Source organism: Lissotriton vulgaris, chromosome 9 (assembly GCF_964263255.1).
Source record: "Lissotriton vulgaris chromosome 9, aLisVul1.2, whole genome shotgun sequence".
Taxonomy (NCBI): domain Eukaryota; kingdom Metazoa; phylum Chordata; class Amphibia; order Caudata; family Salamandridae; genus Lissotriton; species Lissotriton vulgaris.
The window spans coordinates 1,018,509,228-1,018,529,040 of NC_141697.1; the positions used below are offsets into that span (position 1 = coordinate 1,018,509,228).

Sequence of the window (19,813 nt, forward strand, 5' to 3'; positions counted from 1 at the left end):
ATCAATTCTTAAGTTATTCTAAAGTAAGTCACTTCTGCAGCTTAAACCCTGCCTACTGTTCTTTTCTTGCACCATTAGATCAAGCACTTGAAAGCACATTAGTGCATTTTGGAATTATTTGCCACCAAATCAGTTTCATTTTACGTTTTAAATAAGCTCTTATACAATAGTTTGTAGGGACAACTTCTCCTTTACTGTTATTAAAACCCACAACAGCTGGGTTGCAAGCCGTCTTGCTACATAGATTACACTTCATGCATGGGGGCACCCCTTTTTCCACTACAAGGGAGCGGTCTTGCGCCTCCCAGCGGCCCCCATTTGGACATAATAACTGATCTACTTAAACAATGCCACTTAATGAGCAGCCTTATCACAGCAGGGTAGGACATTCTGGTAGCTTAGACCCAGCGGGAGAATTACAGATGTTAAGGATGTTTCCCTCCAAAAGGATAAGAAAGGTGTCAGTAATTCGTGTTCTAACATTTCTACAGCACATAAACAAATAATTCACCAATGCCCATCTTGTTTCCTGAACCCTCTTGTGTCACTATTTTGACATAATTGTTCTGTAATAATGAAAAGTGACTTTTGGTAGCAGTAATTCACACAGTCATTGTGAAGAAGGCATCCACCGAGAACGACCATAGCAGCAAGAAAAGGCAACCACAGTGACTAATTGTGCAACTCGCTGTAGTTTATATAATCTTTTCAAGGGAGATTGGAATCACAAGCTGGTAACTACAAACATTATTAGGACTAGAGCAGAGGGTAGGCGCCTTTTGCCAAGATACCTTGAGAAAGAGACTGCAGCGGAAGAGCCGACTGCCCCGGTTGAATCGTTAGCAGGCCTTGCCGCTGTAGACTAAGGAGGTGCTGTTGTTGCAGTTGCTGCATCTGTAAGAGCTGCTGCTGGAAAGCCAACTGCTGTGTTGCGACCTGTTGTTGTTGCTGCTGCTGCTGATGCTGTTGTTGATGCTAAAAGAAAAAGCCAAGAAACAAATAGGTTAGTCATGTATTGCAGTGCGGGGTAATTAATAGCATTACTGAATCTTCCACTACCAAGATGCATTAATTAAACAGCGTACATAGCATCAACTTACTTAGCCTACGATGGTAGGCCCACCAAAACAAAAACTTCGCCCAAAAAATTGGAGGTTAAGATCATATACGTCCTATGCCTAGAGGACAACTACCACCTAAAATGCCTTGAGAGCTAGTGTTGCACCCTTTCCCACTATCTCACATCATTTCAGTATTTTTGACCACCATCAGTGGTGCATTCTCAGTTGTCAGTCAATCAATAAAAACGTTATTTGTTTTTTTTACAACCATAAAGATATACAAATACAGCATCTCACTCAATCAAAATAAATACACAAGTCAATAGCATAAAATATGCAATACATCTTCTGCATGTCTGAATAACACATTTTCTTTAAAATAAAAACAATTATCTTCAAATTTATTAAAATCAGATATTCCATTATTGGGCAAGTAAAAAACTCATTCTCCTAAAGATCTAAAATTCATCGTCGTTCTTTACATTTGAGAAACACTAACTATTTATGAATTTCCCCATGGCACAGGCAATATCTAAATTCACCATTCCTACTAAGAGGTTTACCGCTTGCATCCTATTTTTAATCACGTATTTTTAAAAATCGGACCTAAAAATTCTCTTCGTATATCTAAAACCTTCATACAGTCTAATAAAATACGTAAAATATCACAGGTGATAACTAAAGTGCAAGTGCATTTACCATTGCTGTCTAACATTGAATTTTTAACCCTGCATTCTCAGTTGAAAAGTGTCTGGCCACCAGGAACTATCTAGACCAACACAGAACTTCATGTATGAAGATTCTCACCAAACAGGCTTGCAAAGAAGCGGCAGTGGTCTACGGGTCTGCTAGGCCCCACAGTATGGAAGCAACTGAGCCCCCACCTCAATACTGAACTCAGTTACTGAAAACGGAACAGTTCATACGTTCAACTACACACATTCGACTGGATAAAAGCTTAAGACTGTTGGATAAGGATACCTAGAATCAATTTAGGCACTCACCACTGTTAAGATTTGATGACTAGGTATTGTTTTAATGTGAAAATTATTTCCAACATATTGTTTAACACTCCAAAGTGACCAAATAGTATCCATGTAGAACTCTACTAAAATGTGTAAACAGAGTGCGGTCTCTTCGGCAAGAAGCAAGACACAAATAAGAAGATTCACTGCTTTTTCAAAATCTTGCTCTACTGAAAAGTGTTACAATTTTGAACAGAGTTGGAGCTGTACCAGTGCTTTGTTTGTGCCAGTGGTATTAAAAGGGGAACATTGGAATTGATTTTTGGAAACAGTGGCTTGCTTATCATCAGACTCATACCCAGAGCAAGAGAGGTGAAGGAAATAAAGAAATAAGAGAAGAGGAAGACAACCATAAAAAAAATGATGATTGGAAAACAGAGGAATAAAGGGTGATGGAACAAAGAAGTTTGAGGTGGAACCAAAACTATACAGCGTGGCATTTGATCAAAACCAGTATACGGCAACACCGGTGGCAGCGCTCCCTCTAAGGTGTGATGTGAACGTGTGCATCGCTCTCAGCCTTAACAGAGAGAACCGTTTTAAGTGCTCTGTTTATCACTTCTGACACAAATAAATTAGAAAAAAATCAGACCTTTGGAGAAGAAAAACTTCATCTAATATTGTTAATTAGCCATGACAAACGATGAAATAACATTGTAAATCTTTCATGGGATCAGCCACTAGATTTTAATTACACACATTCATAATTTAGTGAACAACATCTTATTTGAGAAGGGAGCGCTTAAAGCTTGCAGCCCTGCAAGCATAAGACGCCTGCGCTTGGCGGGAGTTGGCAAACTTGCTCAGTCTTGCGCCATTCACATCTCGCATTTTATCATTTTACTTTCCCTAAACCCATGAAAAGCTTTGCGTTTTGATACACCTCTGTTTCAGTTGTTGGTCAAACAATAACTTGTGTTGTGTGAAACACTGGATGCCTATTGCACCAGACTCTGGCAGTTCCTCCAGCCAGCCAAAAACATATTAATGTAGATTTCCTCTGCAATTTACCGGAGTGATAGAAAGATAATACACTGCAGAAATACAATAAATGGAAGGAAATTATCCAACTGGCTCGATGTGCCAAGAACTCTATCAAGGTGCTGCTCCTATCCAGGAATGAGTGCACAAATTAACTCTTTCGTGCCTGCAAGATTTCTGCAAGCAAAAATAACTCGGATGCGGTGTTACTTAAGAGGTTTTAACACTTCTGAAAGTCTTTAAGGATTTAAAATTATCGTCCACTTAGCTATTTTATCATTTGATGTTAATCTTAGGAAACCTAATGATTTTTGGTTACGTTACATTGTATTTCCTACCGATACACTTTCGTGCATCTAGGCTTGAAATTCACCTCAAACTGGGCGTTTTGTAATGCTCATCGCTTCAATAAGTAAGGACAATAAACAAAATATCAATGCTGTTTACTTAAATGCGTCATTCCAGAGGCGCCACCAATAAGCACAGATGAACAGTAGCAGAATGCAAAACATGTAATACACATGTTGTCACAAATTCAAAAACAATATATGGACAAGGGGTGGTGGATAACTAATTCATTGACCTTAAATAGGGACAAAACCATTACGATCTCCTTTTTGGCAATGCTTTAGCTTTAAGCAAGCTGTTAAAAAGCAGAGACTAGTTTCAGGTAGCATTACTAATTACTTAAAAAACAAGCTTCTTTGAAATATAAACATCTCTTCTCTTGCAATATCCTGGGTCCCACCAACAGTCTCGCGCTCACTTGCATCATCACTGCCCTTCTTTTCTTCCTATTCCTACCTGAGAAAGCAGACAACCACCCAAACGTGACATAACTAGTCTGAAACTACTCAAAAGGGCAATCCCGCGTAGAGAAAAAAATAATGTTCTTAACCCAGTCCCCCATGTCCACAATCACCAACAATAGGCTTCCCTAAATGTTGCTTTGTGGATTAAATTTGCTTGGGTTTTGAGAGCTATTGTGACATCGTTCACCGGATTGCTGGAATATAGGAAGAACAGTACCGTGAAAGCTACTAAAGTTCAAGAGTCATTGGCGGGTTGGTACTTCTACGCAAACTTGTGGCATTATTACAAATAAATACATGAATGTCAAAGCAAATACTGCACAGCCGCAACACTATCCAAACAACTCCCAAATATGGGCTTGCTTGGCTTTGTCCGACATCTTTTGGATCACATTCTGGATGTTTATTTCTATTAATGCGCACACGGTCTCCTATTTCAGCATTTTCATAAGATTTCTGAATAAGAGCTGGCCAGTAACCACCTAAATACTGGCTGAGAGTGACTTACTGTCAGCCATGGACAAAGCCATTTTAGACTACTTCAACGTGGCATGCATATCCATCAGCATCAAGGATGGCTTGCTAGCCTTCCTCCAAAAGCAGATCCCTTGCATCCTTATTAGATGGGATGGAGTCGGATCCATGCACCTTTTGTAAGGTGGTAGGAGAAGGGCTTTCTCCAAAGAGAAAAATCTTCTCTCCTCATCACCACCACACCACCCCATGTCCCCAAATGGGTAGAAAAAAAAAACAATATATGCATTTGCAGAGTGGACGACATTCCCTCTGTGCTGAAATTCATGCAATGTAAACTTTTCGCACAAGGAACATCTATAAATGTTTCATGACATTCCTAAGGAGTAAGTCTGGAAATCTGCACCTGGTGTAACTTTCCAGGTGAACTTCTAGGAATATTTGCAAAATGAAAAAAAAATTATGTACAAGTACGCTGAGGTACAAACGTAAATCTCGCCCTGTACTTTTACATTATTTTTTAATTAAATAGGGCTCCAAATTCCTTTTGTGTAAAGGTTTCAATGACGGTCTTCAGTACTCTACGAGTCCAGCTGCTCTCCAACACAGTCTATGGGTGAACAGGCATAATACCTCTTTCTTTATGTATTATGAAATATAAAATGTCCTAAACATATGGCCACTCAAAGAAGGGCATTCGATGTATATGCTTAATTCCACACTAGATTTTCAGTTGCGGAAATGAAAGTGAGTTCCATTTAGATTCAGTGTATTTAATTGTATCCCAAGTGGGTACTCTGGAAATCTGGCATGGATCTAGCCCTCTTGAACATACACTGGACAAATCCCAGCTTCAAACTTAAACTCCAATCTACTGGGGGGAAAAAGTTGGGGAAGTCTTTAAGATTCACCAGTCAGGGTTTATTCATACTATTCTATGAAGAACCAATGCTAGTAACTTCAAAACCCAACTCTGAAACCGAAAGACCACAAAATATTTCTTCAACTGGTAATTTGACATTGGTCTCAAGAGCAGCAGTCCCTTCCTAAACAGGTCTTAAAGGACTTATCCTTCAGCAAAGCAGCAACTTGAAGATAAAGTGAATTCTGCGGCATGAGGGTCAATAATTGCTCGAGGACACCTTCATATATTTCACTGGTAAGTGAGACTGGCTTATTTAAAGGAGGCTTCAATAACTGAAGGCAAATCAGTTTCCTCGGACATTAAAAAAACTAAATGTTTTATAAATATATACACACACACACACACACATATACATATATATATATATATATACATATATATATATATACATATATATATATACATATATATATATATATATATATATATATATATATATATATATATATATATATATATATATATATATATATATATACATACTACTATTATAAAGAGAGAACACAAACCTTTGAGCCAGGTAAACTCGAAAAGTACACCACCAATCAAAACACCCAAGACATCTTTGAAAACCTCAGGGCAAGCAGAAGGACATAGGATATTAAAAAAAATATATATACGTTGTTTAAAAAATTTCGAAATAAAAATAAAGTAGTCCCTTGCAAGTAGCGCCGGCCACGACGTCTGCGTGATGACATCATTCGCTTTTGCGCTCCCTGGCAACACTTTCGGAAATGGCGCCGAAGATCGCGACCAGCAGGGAGGACTGCCGCGGCCCTGCTTGCTGCTGGGCGAAGTGGCGGCCTGTGCGGGCGGGGAGCATGGAGAGTGGCGGCCTGTGTAGGCGAGGCGCCTGGAGAGTGGCGGCCTGTGCGGGCGGAGCGCCTGGAGAGTGGCGGCCTGTGCAGGCGGGGCGCCTGGAGAGTGGCGGCCTGTGCGGACTGGGCGCCTGGAGCGGGACTGGCGGCTGAGGTAAGGATCAGGCTCTCCGGGACACGGGCGGGAGGGGAGGGGGCCGGGGGCAGAAGTGCACGCACGCCTCAAATGCTGCCCCCAGCCCCTTTCTGCCCCAGGCAACGCTGGGGCGGGCTGCTAGTATATTATATATATATATATATTCACTGAAAAAACCATAGGTTATAGACCATATATAGTTAGGGATTAGCATTTAAAAAACCTTATTTTATTTGCACAAAACCATTGAAATTCCATATATAGTTAGTTGCACTAACTATATATCGCGGACCCGCAATCCACTGCTAATGATGTCACATATTACATCATTCATGACATGGTCAGTGACATCACTGATGACATCACTGATGACATCTCAAATGACATCACTGATGACATCACTGATGACATCTCAAATGACATCACTGATGACATCACTGACATCTCATTTGACATTACTGATTACATCACTGATGATATCATTTATGTGATAATACATCTTCAGACTCTAATATAACCTTTGATACACTCAGTGTAAACAGGCACTCACAGACTGTCACACATCCATGGAGTTACTCACACACCTATTCAGTCATGCAAAGAATCAATCACATCTCCATTTCCTTAACTATACAGTTATACACACCTTACTTATTCAAACATATACTAACACATATTTACTCTCTTATACAATCCTTGATACAAGTTCACAATGATTCATACAGCCACTCTCACATTCACTGACTCTTATGTTCCGTTATTTATATATGTCAACTCTCACATGGAGTGTGTTTTACATATGTACTTACTTTGACATGTAGAACTGAGATATCCATTCACTCACCAATATACTCATGCACACAGTCAACTGTCCATACAGCTGTTTCTACATGCACTTTTGAACCCATACACCTAGGGAATCAACCGCTCACACATCTATGCACAGAGTTATACACCTCCCAGCCACCCACACACACACTCAGTCTCCCATACAAATACTTTGGCAACCATTCAATAACCCATATAGTTACTGATATAGCTACTGATTTAAACATGCAGCAGTTTACAGAAGAACATAAATATTGATTGCCAAATTAAGACACTTTAATCACTAACCCATGCACTCAGTGAGACACATTTAATCATTCTCTCATACAGTCAGTCATGCACCTACTAAATCCTTCATCCAGACACTTATACATCCACTCATTCTTCAATATGTAAGACATATTTTAACTTTACAGAAACATACAGTCACTGGGTGTTGTCATCAGTGATGTCATCAGTGATGTCATTTGAGATGTCATCAGTGATGTCATCAGTGATGTCACTGACCATGTCATGAATGATGTAATATGTGACATCATTAGCAGTGGATTGCGGGTCCGCGATATATAGTTAGTGCAACTAACTATATATGGAATTTCAATGGTTTTGTGCAAATAAAATAAGGTTTTTTAAATGCTAATCCCTAACTATATATGGTCTATAACCTATGGTTTTTTCAGTGAATTTTCAAGGTTTTGTAAATGCAAATTCCTAACTATATATGGTCTATAACCTATGGTTTTTTCTGTGAATTTCATTGGTTTTTTAAAAGCTAATATCTATAGCTGTAAAATATATTCTTTATTAAGTGACGTATCACGTAGCCCGTGAGACGCCTCATGATGCATCGCATAACCGTGACGTATCGTCTCTGCAGCGCAAACCAAACCCAAAACGTAAGCGCGCCAGAACACGCTTAAAGATATATATATATTTTTTTAACCTTAATTAGACAAAATCCACACGTGCACATATCACAAACGTTCAAAAAACACAATATGTCGGACTCCCGTTACGCTGCCGGTTAGCTGCCCGGTTAACGTACCAGGAAGCACCTTTACCGCGAAAAATCGCAATTTTTTTTTTTTCACCCCCCAGGGAACTTTAATAGCCCCCTCATCAATCCTAGGGGTTCAGGAGGGGTCTGCCTTACCCCTTTCATTCATTTACACCTTTTTTTTTTCCACCTCTTGTCTCTCGATCCCACAGAGAGACAAGATGGCGGCCGCTCCAGACTGTTTACAATGATAACAGCCAATCAGCTTCTCCTCAGACTCCCGTTACACTGCCGATTAGCTTCCCGGTAGCTGCCCGGTTAGCTGCCCAGTTCGCGTACCAAGACGCGTCTCTACGGCGAAAAAATCGGATTTTTTTGTTTGTTTTTTTTTGGCCCCACGTGGCTTTATAATATCCCCCTCATAAATCCTAGGGGGTCAGAAGGGGTCTACCTTGCCCTCTTTCCTTCATTTCCCCCTTTGTTTTGGCCTCCTCTTGTCTCTCGATCCTACCGAGAGACAAGATGGCGGCCGCTCCGGACTGTTTACAATATTGACAGCCAATCAGCTACTCCTCAGACTCCCGTTACACTGCCGGTTAGCTTCCCGGTTAGCTGCCCGGTTCGCGTACCAAGACGCGTCCCTACGGCGAAAAAATCGGATTTTTTTTTTTTTTTTGGGTTACACTGCCGGTTAGCTTCCCGGTTAGCTGCCCGGTTAGCTGCCCGGTTCGCGAACCAAGACGCGTCTCTACGGCGAAAAAATCGGATTTTTTCTTTTTTTTTTTTGGGCCCGGCGTGGCTCTATAATATCCCCCTCATCAATCCTAGGGGGTCAGAAGGGGTCTACCTTGCCCCCTTTCCTTCATTTCCCCCTTTGTTTTGGCCTCCTCTGGTCTCTCGATCCTACCGAGAGACAAGATGGCGGCCGCACCGGACTGTTTAGAATGTTGACAGACACCGGAGAGCCAATCAGCTTCGCTTCGCAAAGTTCCGATACGCGAAAAGTTCGCGAACCGGAGCGCTGCCCGGAGCGCTGTTACAGATATATATCTTGATTTAAACGTTAATTTCTCAAAATCCACTGAAGCACATATATTGAGACCTAGCAAAGGCACATCGGGCTAACAGTCCCTACAATTTTGCCAAGTTTCGTGGAAATCCATTCAGCCGTTCGGGCTAAAAGTGAGTCCAACCGCCCTATGGAAATTAACATGGGAAAAACGCGTTTTGGGACCCCCCTTTTTTCTCGGCCCCCCCTTGACGAACCCCCCCCAAATTTTCAGGAGCTGCTCAGAAACAAAATGAGCCATTTTCCTGAAAATTTCAGCCGATTCCGTCCACAAACGCCAAAGTTATTAGACATAGAATTTTCAAAAGTCCCATAGGAAAAAAATCCTAACTATATATACCTACTGGCTATCGCCAGTAGGTAATATATATATATATATATATATATATATATATATATATATATATATATACACACATATATATATATTACATGGGATTCTGCAATCCCTGTATAAACGGCCATCTCTAATTCCTTTATAAATAGTGACTTGTGATGTAACTAGTCAAGCAATCAATCAATCAATAATAATGAATTGGTAAAGTGAGGCTAATCACCCAACAGGGTGTCCAGGCACTTGCAGGTCCCAGAGGCTCATTTGAACTGCCAGGTCTTGATAGGAAAGCAAAGAGAAATCAGCGAAAACGAAGGAAAAGGCACTCAAAAAACAGGGGGAAAAGCAGGGAGAAGGCATTGAAAATGACGGAAAAGCTTGGAGATGGTACTCAAAAAACAGGGGACGAAGCAAGGCAAAATCAGTGACAACGAGGGAAAATCAAGGAGAATTCACTCAAAAACTAGGGGGAAAAAAAGGAGAACAGGATAAACTAGGGAAAAGCAGAAGACTGCAATAAAAATGGGGGGAAAGCAAAGAGAAGCAGTGAAAACGAGGGAAAAGCAACTAGAAGGCAAACAAAAAAGTGGGAGAAGAAAGCAAGGAGAAGACATGAGCAAGAGCGATGCAGGAGCAAGGGGAGATAACTGGGCTTGGAGCCTGGGAACTAGTAGCTGATTACAATAAGAGCCAGCAGCTTAGGTGAACGGCAGGTCAGGTCACACAGCATAAGGAAAGCAGCTGTTTAAAGCATTGAAAATGAAGCCTTACTTTTCTTTCTTCTGCTCTGTTTTTCTAGCATACAGTGCAAGCAGAAAGAACATTTTTTTGCATTTCTTAGATAATAGATCTTTCTTCAGGTTTCTACACATTCAGAGTTACTGCAGCTTTTTTTGTTTTTAACCGACTTCCATTGAAATGATTATAATATGTTTCTAAGAGCTAAGATTTAAGTGGTTTGTGGTAAAGGTGACTGTTCGACCATGTATTATATGGGATAAAATACCCTCAGCAATCCATGATAAGGATATTGAAAGTCACCCCAGAGTCCCTTAACTTGACAAAGGAACTCCTCAGTGATTTACAATACCCTTATAACGTACAGCAGGGGGTATCCTATGCCTTATATGAAAATGTTCAGGTTGGTCTGGTTTGCCCATTCCCTTTTTTACTTAAACATGCCAGTAATTTGTATTCCTTAATAATTTAGATCCTGCAGACTATAAAGGGTTCCCTGAGAAGAATATGCGACAGTGAAACTGGTCATTAGTATATATCAAAAGCCTATATTTAAAATACTTGAAAACAAAGCAAAAACACAGCATTTCTCCATCAGCACTGAAATTCATATTTCGTCCATTCACATAATTTGTATTGGCCTCAAAGAAGCCCTCCCTAACCGTTACAAACATAGCTTTGTATTAAAATAAAATGTATCACAATAAAAGACTTTGGACATCTATGGATTTATATTGAAGATGTGTGTGAATGCCCACCACTTTTTAATCAGACATGTCCAGTTTTTGTTCCTGGGCGAGTGATGAAAACTAACATTTAAAGCAATCAGTTTTAAAACAAACCAAACATCATTGTCTTCTGGGCTCTGCCGAACAAAGCTCATACCAGCTCTCTATGTTTGAAAAGCCAGGATATAAAAGTATACAAGGCCCATTGTCCAAGAAAGAATTTAAAAGCAACATGCGTTGCCAAAGTGTGCTCCCCACCCAGTTACCAAACACAGGATACAAGTCAGTTTGTTTACTTCTCACAATTGAATGCATACAGAAAAGGTCTCTGTGCAGTCCTGCTGTCAGGTCAGTAGTTAGCGTGAAAATGCTGAAATCTCCTGATAATGCTTGCATTTTTGATCCCCTCCCTAAAGCCTCTGTCAAAGGTCTGTTTTCCTTTCTGAGGCTACTCCCTTCTGCCTAACATAAACTCTAATAATCTCTGGATGACAAGCAGTCACACTTTTTTAGCACTCTGCCTTGCTTGATTTTACAGGACACAAGTTAAACATAATACACACACACATATACACTTGTTTTAGACAATCTACCACGAGTCTTCTGTGTCTCATAGCTTTAAAGTAAGCTGGCAATATATTATATTAAACCCACCATGTGCAGAAATTCAAGCACTAACAAAACCATGATACTTTAAAAGTACTCCTATCTCCCACCTGAACAGTATTCACTTTATTGAACTGAGAATAATGTTAGTCAAGTTATCTACGATGGGACACTGCAGAAGGTCAATAACACACTGGAGCTGATATCAGTCTGTGATAAAATATGGCATCTACATCCACAAGATAAAGTAATTGAGGGAGAAGATGGTAAAGTGAAATCTTTCAGAAAGCTGTAGTAACGTTGATCTTGACAAGATAAATCTCTGCCAAAGCAACTCCCATCTCCCTACTAGTGCCATCAAAATGGTAATTCACCTGATGGAGAATGTTCCAGTGAAAATGATATGTAGGGAGAAAATTATGGTAACTCTTACAAATGAGCAAAAAAGCCTGACCCATAGCGCTAGGAACATGGCAGCTAAATATACAAAACAACAAGGGGTTTCTTCAGGGTAACTCAAAACACACTTTCCCAAATGTGAACTAAATCGTTCAGGAACCCAATCTACAAATTGTTTGATAGAATATAGAACTATGATTTAACTGGTGACCACAGAAACCGGAATACGATGTCCGTGCTTATAAAACACCAATTTATCCAATGTCAAAAGAACACATTGGCGAAGGATGCTACATCCGATTGTGTGGGTGTAGGTGCAATCCTGAAGGGTACAGTGCACGAGAAACACGTGAGGTACCCCAAGCCCATGAAACAGGGATAAACATGATAGGGCTAAGCAGCCTAGAATCAGACAAATAAAATGTTTTAGTTTGTGCTTTTTTTGCAGAATCAGGCAATAAAACGCATTCAATTAAAACAAATCTGATTAAGATTTCCATATCCTCAAGAATTATTTTGGAGATATTGATGAGGGCAAGTGTCGAGAACAATTACAGTAGCAGCCCTGAAAGAAAACTAATGGAAACATTCAGGTCAATAGGAGAAAAAGTGTTCTAAATGTTTCACCAAGTCATTAACCAGGTATTGGAAGTGATTGAAATTAAACGAGGGAAACAACTTTGCAAACAGTTACGAAATGTGTGTAAAGGGATTTATTTAAACAAAACAACTAAAAAAGATCAAATTCGTCCAGTGCTTCTGCTAAGAATAAAAGTTGTAACCACCAAAGTCATAGGAAGATACTGCTCTCGTAATAACCAGCTAGAAATACAGAGCTCTGTTCCAGTCACCAGAACTACAATGCATCAGAACCACGTAATAAAGCAGTACATGGTATCAATCAAGACGGCACGACTCACTAAAAAATCTTCCATAGAAAAATGGCACGCAAAGATGGCGGTGCCACAATGTCGGTCTGCAGCCTCAAAACTTAGCTAAGAAGCATATACGGCCAGAAGCATAAATAAGGGCACGACCCCTCTTGAATCCGACTTGGTGTGCATACAGTCTCTCTTGTAAGGGACACAGAACGAATTATCCGTCAGAAACCATGGTAGTAATGTGCCAGATTCAAGTATGAGCCAACTTTCAAAATTATCTGGTGAGAGGACCGTTCCCACATTTATACTTATTCATCATTAAATGAACACATTGCAATTCTTAATGATGTAGAACAATGATATACCAATAAATGAATGGTAATGTCCTAGTATCGGTACTGAAACTATGGAGAATTTCAATAATGTCATCTGATAGGTTTGCCAATAGATTAGAGTATGAAACGGATCATATCAGCATATTCATAAATGAGCTACAGGGAAGAAATATGTAAATTATTGACACCTAGACTGTCGTGGCCCCAAATACTATAGGCTACTTAACTGGGTGTACAGGCATGTTACTTATTTGAATAGTAACAGGACCAAAAACAACTCATAATTCGGGGCGGGGGGACAAACACTGGTACACTTAGCCCCTAACCTGTATTAACCATTTGATCTTCCTCTGAACTTAATCTTTTAAGCTGTGGTGAAATGATAACCTGATAATTTGTGAAGAGCATACTAAAATGAAACAATACGCACTTAGTGGCTTGTCTGTATTATATATTAAAACAACATTGGAAAATTTCATGGGAGAAACCAACTTCATTCACCTAAACTGGATTGAATTTTGTGATGTATGTATGTGGGTATTAAGATAGACCAGCTTCAAAAAGAAATACCTCTAAAACGGAACCTTCAAGAGGATGGAAACAGACCCCGGAGCCCAAGGAGAAACAGTAGTGTAATGCTGGAACTGCTGCCATGCAGTGAGTGTCAGAAGAATGTAATTTGAAGGCAGACTTTTCCAGCCTATGTATCCACCTGGTCTTAAAACAGATCCTTAAATGGGCTTCAGCTTCGAACTTGGCATTTTGGGAAAGTACATCAGATGTGCTCCTATCAGTCCTTCCTAAATGCAGAATTACATATCTTTCAATAGGATGTACACCGAAAATGCATTAGATAAATTCAGCACACGTTTTGATACACATTTTTAACGTTTTTAATGTTTTAATGAATAGGGAGAAGAATGATAATTATTATTTTATTTGTGGATTTTAAATTCATGTTTTGCATTTTTTATGTTTTAATTTGCTTTCTGTCTTTTGTGGCGTAAAGCCGAAATAAAGATTGCATAACAGATAAACATATTTTATCCCTGCCCATAAGCCCCTCGACCTTTGTATCAATTTATCATCTATAGTTCTGAGAATGAATACCATAATCCCTCTTCTTTGTCACACCCAATGTACACCTGCTATGCCACTGAACCTCTCTTCAGCTGGATACTGATGTGTGCATATCACATTTTGGGTGCCTTCCTTCTTCATAAGGGCACACAAAACTGAACACAATACTCAAATTGAAGCACAACAGAGATTTACAAAGTGGTTAAAACGACGTCTTTTATAGGTTTAGGCTAAATACAATAGCTGTCTTGTCAGCCTCATAATTAAAACACAAATATATATGTTTTTGATCAGCTGTCTCCATAGACTGGTCTGTTTAAGAGTCTTTCAGATTTTATTTCTGGCCACTACAGAATACAACACATGTCAATGTGTTAGCCCACTTCAGCCATTGGCCCGCTACACTGAGAATGGTGGCATATTGTTTGCACAATCTGCCTAAAATCAAATCTACTTGATTGCTGGATAGGGTACTCAAATCTCTGATTTCATTTCTACTTTCGTGCTATCGTTTTTGTTCAAATTTATTTTTGCAGCGAGTCATTTTTTAAACTTTTTTGTGTAGGAGTGTGAAAGCCACCTTTACGAGCAGCATACTTTTATATATTATTTCTGACCTTTTAATGTCCATTGTATATTCTTGCAAAGTAAATAAAACACCAATCTTGCCATGGCCAGATCTGTTGGTTTTGCCAATTAATGCTTCTGCTGGTCGCCTCCCTATGTTTGACGGGCCTCCCTTCACAGGGCATCTCAAGCTTTTTATAAGGGTTCTTTAGGTGGGACAGGGGTGTGTCTTTGCAGACTTCTAAGTAGATCTCCCAACACACACACCTGAGAGAACTCATATAAGATCCATCATGGCTTTCACTTGTGAAAGAATGCGGCCATGTATTTTGTACCCTATCCATTTCGAGATATTTACTATTATTTAATGTATAGTTAGCTCCATTCATTTCGGCACTGCTAATGTCAGGATGGAAGCACTTAAAGACTTTAAGGAGACTACCCAGCTTTAGCTGCCTTTCCCCGCATCGAGCAGGGTTAATATCTGTGCTCTCATCAGGAACTTTAATTTTTTCAATGATCTGGGGCGTACTCAACTTGCCTCCACTGCTCATTCATCTATGGAACGATCTTTTGCTTGATCCCAATAATTTTTCTAATAAAATATTACAATGAACTGCTGTTTTGTTCCTCTTGCTTCTAAAGTTTAGTCATGTACTATCTGCTTAAAATATCACTTTGCTATGTTTCGTCTTAGGAAGCAGACACGAAAAGATTGATTTAGGTCACTAATGCACCCTTGCAGTGTAATAAGCACTTCCAATAATTTAATTATTATGTCAAAGATGCATCGTTTCAAATGAATATACACATTGGTACTACCCACCCCATTCCATTCCATCAGAATAAACCATGTAATAGGCTAAGTCCCCCCAAAATGACTATATTGTATCTCGTCTCTGCAACAGCACACAACAGCCAGTCAACCCTGCCACCAATGAACGCAGAGTTTTGAATGTTACTGCACCAATTGCCTTTTTTAGCACACCTTCATCTTTCAGCGTGTTTCGCTTAGAAGTATCCTTATTCAGCACATCAATATATCTTGGCTCATTTATTTTTTGTCACTTCCCAGCTTCAGAGCCTTAAGTGGGATGAAAAAAACGGGGGGGGGGGGGGGGGGGGGGTTGGAGGTCTCTCAAAGGGGCGTGGCCGATGTAATTAAGGGTGTGACTTAAAAACATGCAAGCTAAAAATCTGTGCTTTGCATAGTGTGCCGCTCGACTGGTATTTTCCTGCTTCTGTCACTGCACCCAGATATATAATCCAACAAGTAATATTACACCTACAGCAAGCCAGGACTATTGGCTTTGTCAATGGTTGTCCGTTGCATAAGATAAATAAGCAACAACTATGGCTTTGTTGTATATAATATTGAAAAATGCTTCTGTTCTGAAATGATGATACTGTGAAAGAACTATACCGAGTCTATCTGAAGTTACATCAAAGGCATTGAAGGGTGGTACTGCTGCTAAGTTAAGATTTTTTTCACTCTGAGGGCAAAAATGGAGAGTTCGATAGAGATCTGTCTAAGCACCTGCTTTTTATAACTGCCACTGCTGAGCATCGACAGGACCCGGGCCACTTAAAGCCCTGCCCAGCTGGATGTTTTGACGACAGGACCCGGGCCACTTAAAGCCCTGCCCAGCTGGATGTTTTGACATTTTGGGACCGCAATCATGGTATTGAACACATGCCAAAGGTTTTCCTGTCGGTCGCCTACAACTCAATTTCTCTATCATTGTGGTTTAAGTATATACTACTCTGCCAAAGAAAATATGGCCCCAATTTGCTCTGCTAGCACCTCACAAGGTTTTGCGTTGCAATAACTAACACTGTAGGGATTTCTTGGGGTGCATTACTGCTTTGGGAAATGTTTTCAGTAAAGAGCTATGTCATATGTTTGGATAGGTAAAAAGCCATATAAAGCTAGATTTCCCAAAAACCCACAACCAAAACACAAATAGACGAATAATGGCAAAATATCTAGATTAAAAGGTAGGAAAATGGTTTCAGATAGTAATTTGTGTCTAATCCTACAGGAGTTATTCAAGAATAATCACTCGCCCTAACATCCATGAAGTCTCTTCCTAGACAATTTTCATTTGTGCGGGTTGCATAGCACATACAATGGTAATTCTATAAGCAATACTGCAGGAGGCCGGGCTGTCCACAAATCTTTTGGGCCTTAAGCACCCTACAAAATCAGAACTCTCCATTCCACTGGACACCTCGTATGTCATCTACCCTAATCCGCGCCTCCCAAATAACCACTTTCAAAGTGGATACCGGCAGTGTGGCTCCACAAAGCACTTTCTCATTAACCTCATCATATCTCTATTCAGCCTTAAACATGTTTCCAGGAAACTTCATCATTTTGGGAAACGAAATGGCAATTGAAACTATAGACACCCAGCTAACATTCCTAAATAAAATAAATATCAGACAACACATTACACTGAACAAACTCACACTAAAGGCAACAACCCTGGCCATTGGATTCACCCACTGTCTCCCCAATGTCACTAGATTGCAAAGGCCATTTTGACATGCCTACTGCTGCTTTTACTACTTTTTTGCCAGATTATTTTATAGTTTTCTATTGGCATAATTTTAAATCAAATGAATTCCAAATCCTACTGGAAGAATGAGTTATTATGACACATTACTTTTTACCATCTTATGTTGACAAAGCATGGTATTCTTTCACCGGCCCATAATATGCCTGGTTTTAAATTTTAGTAGGTGCCGGCAGATGTATTGAGTACCTTATTAGACTTTACATGCTGGTTCGAAATGTTCTTATTTTATAGGCAGCATGTTGTAGAAACCATAGTTCCGCAAAAAGAAGATCCTGCATGCCTATTACATGTGCTGTATGAACTGCTCATTTCTTTTATTCTGAGTTGCATTTTACCATAGATGTTTTTCCAGCTTTTATGACACGTGCTGTCGAAATAAAGCGTAATGACCGATATACCTATTCTAACATTCTGCACACACCACCACCTCAGATTACATTCTGTCCATCAACTGTGCTTTTTACCAAAACAAGTAAACCAAAAGTTGTAACTACAAAACCTTCCTCCATTAACACCCTCAAACAAGATCCCAGCAAACTGGCAATCACACCATCAACTCATCAACCATCAATTCGCCATTCAACACCATATTAGAATATTTATGCATAAAATCATGCATCTCAGAAGCTCAGTACTTGGAAGCTGACATAAACAAGAACCCACAGACAGCAAAATAAGTTTTCACAACCAGGAGTTCGGTGAGGAAACCGCTGGGTCGGGTAGAGAGACTGACTGGAGCCACTTTACAGACCAGAGACCCCCATCATGATGCAGACCTTAAGAGGAAAGCGATTCTGTGCTTGCCATGCTTTCTGAATTTCGTGTAATGGAAGTGGCCTCACTGTGGATACATCCAATGCTGTTCACTTTGTGCCACAGAATGGGCAAGAATTTGGCCTTTTGAGACGGCATGGTCAGTGTATTGCTCAGGTGGTCCTTGTATATTTGCACTGCTTGATTAATGCAGCTATGCATAAGGCACAATCTATTTGTGGGGTCCCTCTTCCTGGATACAGGAGCGTGGTCTACCTGTGTTATTGGGGCGCACTCTAGGGTTCTGCCAAGGCTCACGAAGAGCACAAAAGGAGCAAAGGACAAATCAGATTTCTTTCTACACATCAGAGCACCAACACATCAGAGCACCAGGGACTCTGAGGAGGCAGATATCCCCACCACACTTCACTGACCCAGATTAAATTTATGACCTCCTTCCGGAGATAAACTTCAAGATTAACGACTTCTAAAGTTTCAGTGATGAAAACTAATTTAGAGTGGAAGGACCCTAAAATGGGTAAACAGCTTCTAAGAACTGCAGTAAAGTGATAATTCAACCTTCAACAAGATTCTTCCCTTCCACTCAACCAACAAAAGCGATTATCCATAAAAAATACAAAAATAAATATTTTTAAAAAAAATCAGAAACCGAATCACAAATGTATCAACAGACTGACATAATTTCCTCAAATCCATAATCTAACATCCCAAGATGTTTTGAATTCAGTTCATTCTCCGTCACAGATAAAATATGTATCCCACCTGCACTCAAGATTTACAGAGCAGAGGAATGACACCCAAAAAAGCATTTTGAAAAACGAATCTGCAAAATCTACATGGTGGGTCCATGAAAATCTACGTTTGTGTTCTTCCAGGTCACAGCCCTCAAACTAATGGTTAGGTACTGTTGCATAACCACTGCACTGCCATTGCTACAGTCTCAATCAGTAGTAGGTTCCCAACATAAACAAAGCTTCAAGGAAAAAGCATACCAACATTAGAACACTGGCCCAATGTTTAGCAGGTCCTTGGCAACGACGTCTATAATTGATTTTGCATTGCAATTAATCTGCACAAGAGTTTAATTCACCACCCTCAACACAGATCACTTTTTTGAGGTTCTGGCCTTCCAGCAAGTTGTGCTTGTTCCGTGTCAAGAGACTGCCTGAAACAATCATGTCGCATTTTCTTCACAAGAAGATTTCCAGAGAAACTCACATCCACACTTGCAGTCTGTTCTGTGATATATCAGAGACTAGTGTAGGACTAACCCCATCCATGCACAGCACTCCATTAACAAAGGCCACTACACTTGATCCAAGAAGCTGAGCTAAACCCTTTTTCAAAACACTATGTGGAAGATGAATAGACTACACTAAAAAAATTACCGTACAGACAGGACTAAACGCTATTTCTTTCCATAAAGTAGAAGCTGTTCAACTTTTTTAAAAAGTACACAAAGTGCCCTGGGGAGGCCATGACTGATGTGCATTTATTGCATTAACACAATGACTCACTCTCTTAGAGAGGTGAAGATTCACTTACCGAATTATTGTGCTAAACATTAGTCAACACACCCTTAGTGCAGGAAATTAATTATTACATTCACAAATGTGTTATTTCCTCGCAAGTAAAGATGGATACATGATTAAATCGTGCAACG

General features: G+C 39.9%; 1 protein-coding gene across 23 annotated transcripts in view; it reads right to left on the reverse strand.

The window, feature by feature from the left end:
- The window catches only part of FOXP1 (forkhead box P1), an 875,723-nt gene that overhangs the window by 124,351 nt on the left and 731,559 nt on the right, over window positions 1–19,813 (reverse strand). For all 23 annotated transcript variants that reach the window (XM_086938895.1, XM_086938901.1, XM_086938902.1 and 20 more), the window contains one exon: window positions 792–975. In XM_086938895.1, coding sequence (XP_086795021.1) covers window positions 792–975 — 184 coding nt within the window. The remainder of the gene's footprint in view (window positions 1–791; window positions 976–19,813) is intronic.